Source organism: Morone saxatilis, unplaced genomic scaffold (assembly GCF_004916995.1).
Source record: "Morone saxatilis isolate NCDOM2014 unplaced genomic scaffold, NCSU_SB_2.0 Contig5, whole genome shotgun sequence".
In the NCBI taxonomy this organism is placed as follows: domain Eukaryota; kingdom Metazoa; phylum Chordata; class Actinopteri; family Moronidae; genus Morone; species Morone saxatilis.
The window spans coordinates 20501889-20506911 of NW_023340095.1; the positions used below are offsets into that span (position 1 = coordinate 20501889).

Genomic DNA, 5023 nt, shown 5'->3' on the forward strand with positions numbered 1-5023 from the left:
ATACGTACACACACACACATGCAGAAAACCATTGGGGGCACAGGTCACTCAGGCTCAGTGGACACTCACACACTGCTGTGATCAATAGAAAATGAGCTTGTGTGATTAAGTGTTTGGGGTGGGACTTCCATTGAACACTCAAAGATGCTGCACACACCAGCTGCACACGTTTTCCATCACTGCTGCTGCATTAAATCCTTCAACTACCATTTCCACGTCTTAAATTTAATCTCAGAGCCATACAAATATTACATTTTAAAGACTGAATATAAATTCAAGACTCCATAGAGGTTTTAGCTACATTTTCCCTAATGCAGAAGTGGCAGTGGTACAGTACTAATGTTAGAAATAAAAGTCATTTTCCAGACTGGCTTCAATCTGTACCATAAACTACATAATAAGTGACACAATATTTAATCTTAAACTTCATTTTTAGCCTAGTTGGAATTGTTCAGTGTATAAAAGTCTCTCAATTTAAGTAAATGTCACTTGCCTTGTCTTGATATGCAATTCTATCTATGTTTGTGTTACTTTTAAGAAGAAGTCCTAGAAGTTGTTGATTTGTGAACTTGTGAACTTCTTAACTAAGTAGCTTATATATTCAATCCCCAGCAGTAGTGCATCCAGCTTGGCTGTGGTATTTTTTTATTTGAAGCACAAAGCTGCCAATATTAATAATCCAATATTAATAATCCTATAAAAAGACCAAAACCAACAATGAATCTATCCTACTAAGAAGTATTTGTTTGTGTCTATCTAAAGTCTGATATATCTTTCTCCTCTGTGTGCCATAGAGCTCCATTGTTGTCCAAAAGCTAGTAAAACCACATCAGTGAGCCAATCCAATGATATATTCCTTCATTACCAGGAACACACAGTATTTTATTTTGACTTAATCCCTCAATCACTGTCCGAGAATACTCACTAAAGCACCGAATATCTATTATTCCGCTGACGAAAATAGTCCCCAACAAATGCACTATTTCCTCCTGTTTGACTAACAGTTGCTAAATTTACTGTGCTCAGCTGTTTAATGAAATCACTGAGCCTTTTTTGAAAATGAAACTATATATCTGAGACATGTTTTTAAAGAGTGTTGGTTTTGTTTTTCATGGGAGCTTTTCATGTGATTTTTTAATAGTAAGACAAATATGGAATGACATCACATTCATTATGTGGTATTTTTTAATATGGCTTGATGTGAACTAAGTTACATAATATTTTGTTTTTAATTGGGTTCAAATGAATGACACCTCTGTTGTTTCTCAGTAACAACTGTCAAATCCTTAACCTTCAACTGCACCAGTGGAGTTGCTCAGTTAACAATAATAGAATCACTGTCCTGGACAACTGGCCTTTTAATGCTCTTTAAGTTTAGATTAAGAAATATTGATATAGTTTCAATTTCAAGACTCAAACCTAGCCATTTGAATTCCTCCAGTTTCTGTTACATAGGACCTATAGTAGACTACAACTGGCCGGGGTGGTTTAGCATGATATCAGTCTGTCTCCAGGGGGCTTATGGCTGGTCTGAGACAAGGTCAAAGGTAAGGGGTTAAGACCACCTGTATAAACATGAGTACCCTCTCTGCCAGAACCTAAATATACTTCTGTGGAGGCAGGAGACAAGGGAAACCGATGCTACACGCACCTTTGCAAATGAACTCCTCAGCGCACATCGACATGCATGAGTACACACACATGGAGGACAAAAACAGGCAGCCACACACAGCGCTGAGACAGATGAGTTCTCTATATTGTCCTGTCATGTCTTTGAAAACTCTGTCGCCACAGCAGTTTGCGTCCATCTGTCCCGTCCTTTCTGTTCTGATCATTAGTGTGAGTTTGACAAATGAACTGAGGCTGCTTCTTTCATTCTGTCTGTCTGTCTGTAGGATGGGTTTGTTTACAGAAACCAACATTGAGTCTCAGAACTAGTATTGGACAAAAAGCTGGTACTAACTGGAGACTCCAGAGATGTTCAAAAGTTTCAGAGATCATCTCTTATGTCAACCGTGAGAGAATCCAACCACGTCCCTAAAACCCTACATACAACAAGTCACTGAGCAGAGACAGCTTTTTTTCTGAGGGGGGAAAACTACAGACGTGGCAGAAGACAATGATTAATGAAAGCTTTGAAGGCATTTTAAGAGCAGATTCTGGAAGCTCATCCAGCAACTCAGCATTGGGACCCCTCTGCAGAAGGAGCAAATCCATCAACAAACAACAACAAGGCATGGGAGCAGGTTACTACAAAGTGCCGTGCTAAGGTTGTATGCACTTTAATGTCCCATGTGCACAACTTTAGAACATTGATTAAAAGAATTGGTTCACCCTTTAACCAAAGTTACAAAATGTGCTGAGCTTTTCAGATACAGCGTCTGTTTCTGAGAATTCTGGTGCTCACAGTGTTTAAAAGTTAAATTTTAAACCAACAAGGTATAAGACAGCATCCTTGTTGATTTGGATAAGCCTCACAGTTTTTTACTGGAACTACTTTCTACCAAAGAAAAACTCCCTAACAAAGCTGCTGATGGTGTGTTGTGTGGATTATCCTGGGATATTGATTGTGGTCTTTAGTCGGTTTATGGTCCATCTCACCAGTAACTGGTGATTACATATCACACAGAAGTGTTGTTGCCACAGTACCAGTTACCAGCAGTTAAAAGTGCCAGACAAACAGACATAAGTATTTGCTGCAGACAAATGGTATGAATTATATTACATCTTAATCCTTTGGTGAGTTTCAGTCATAAATCACAGTGACGTACAGTTTGGATGAATTCCTAATTAATATGAAGCCCCAAAGTACAATAGTTTCGGTTCAACTGTGACTTTCTAATTGTGGTTACACTTTCCTATGTATTTAAAGTTCTTGTGTTTTTTGTCAATGTGCATGTTTTGTTCCAGTCCTGACCTCCAGTAGTGACAGAGACAATAGCGGGCAGAAGCTCATCTGATACTGGAAAGACACAGGAAACATGAGGGGAAAAAAATAAACCAGACACTGCTGGATCACTGTGTGTGTGTTGTGGTGTGTGTGTTGTGTTGGTTGTGTGATTGTGGTGTGGTACTATACTTCCTGACTTGCGGGTGTGGTGAGGGTGGGATAACACAGCTTCCTGTAGAACAGATTAATGGGCTAATATTGGATATAATCCTCCCATTGTGAAAGACCTGCAGACCTGGCAACCAGACCGGGGAGGGGTCATGACCTCTGAAAACACCGATCTTCACAATGATACACACATCACACAAAAGTAGACAGACACTCAGACACTGTATATAAAAGCAGGAGATGGGTAACTCAGCAGCAAGTCACAACTTCATATTGTTCAAGCACTACTTATGACCTCTTAAACACAAAAAATATGAAGTATCTGATCTGTAACTCTTAAGGTATATTTAGAAAGCTGATTTCCAATGGCTTAGTGATAAATACAATGGTTGCAGTTGCTGTCTAGCCATGCTTCAAAAACAACTGAATAATAAAATAAAAAAGTAATCAATATCATATTATGATATTAATATCAGCATCACAGAAGTATCACTAAAGGTAAATTCAAATACTGTAAGTTAAAAGCCAGAGCCACCACAGATAATACTGCCCACCATTTTGAATATTACCCATCCCTCCAGTTTGTTACAACTTGGGTCTTATTTATGTGTTTGTGACCATTAATTCTCTCATTCTGATAATACTGTATTTATTTATCATATATTATACATATTGTACTGATGCATGGTAATCTTAAAAAGTCTTAAGGGAAAACTTCTTTAACTAATGCAAATTAGGGGAAAATAACAGCACACTAGGCAGATTGCAGTTTTTCCAATCCAAATTTCCAATCTTTAAATTCTTTATACTTTCATTGTTCACTTTTAATTTCCCCATAAAGGTGAATGTTTTTTTCAGTCATGATTGCCAACCATTTACTCCTGTGTGCAAAAAGTGTCTAGCATGTACCATCACAGTAAATGTATGCCGAGGTGGAAGGAATAATCCCATGTGAGTGGATTCATTTGGTCAGTATCTATTAGGGAGATAAAGTCCTGGGGCCTCAAGGCCAGAATGACGTTTTTCACATGATAATCCATGGCTTGTAAATCGCTATCATCTCCCAACCACTTTTATTTACTTTTCCACAAATATGCTCAGTTACATTTTCTCTTTTGGTCCATGTCGGATAAAACATGCAAGAATTATACAAGGGAAAATAACTGATTGTAAAGCAGGTGCCATCAATTTTGAGTTCATTTGAGATTTATAGATCACAGGTGAGTAAGTTATGAAAGGGCTTATAAGAAGCTGCGTAATCAGGGTTTTTTAGTAAAACGTTGGAAATGACTTGAAGACTATGTTCAAGTATAAATTTAAAAACATTGTGTGTGTTTGAGTCATTTTGTGTTGCCATTGTTTTACTTACTGCTCGTTGAGGACAAGGGACTGTAATCAGACCTGCAGAGGACGACAGAAAAGAGAAAAAAAAGAGCAAGAGAGGTGATGTGGACACGAGGGAGAGGGAGGACAAGAAGCAGAGAGAGGAGACAGGAGTTTATATTACAGCATGAAGTACAATCAACATGATTTACAGGATGACACACTCCTATTTCAAATGAAGTGCTGACATCTGGCTAAACAGTAGGAGAGGTCCAGCTGGAAAGGTCACCAAAAATGCACACAGGCATTTGATAGTGGTTTCTGTGAGGGGATAAAACACAGGGACATTTACTCAAGTACTACTACCACTTGTTTTTCTAGTTCATGCTTCTTTATACTCTATACTAGATTCCACTATATTTCAGAGGGAAAGAAATAATGTTGTTTACTTAAACATTAACCTTGACACTAGTACTATTCATTTGCAGAATTTCCATACATCTTATACTATATATGCACAGTTTATGAGATAAACCGTTAATAAAAGCCACATCACTGGCAGCTTACGTCTAATAAATACCAACGCAATCATCAGATCAATTTAAAAGAAGCTATACACAGTTTTGTTTGTCTGTTTCTTAC

General features: G+C 37.9%; 1 protein-coding gene across 1 annotated transcript in view; it reads right to left on the reverse strand.

The window, feature by feature from the left end:
• LOC118338633 (protein FAM124A) overlaps window positions 1-5023 on the reverse strand; it is a 29064-nt gene that overhangs the window by 18132 nt on the left and 5909 nt on the right. The window contains exon 2 of the mRNA XM_035675912.1: window positions 4428-4459. Coding sequence (XP_035531805.1) covers window positions 4428-4459 — 32 coding nt within the window. The remainder of the gene's footprint in view (window positions 1-4427; window positions 4460-5023) is intronic.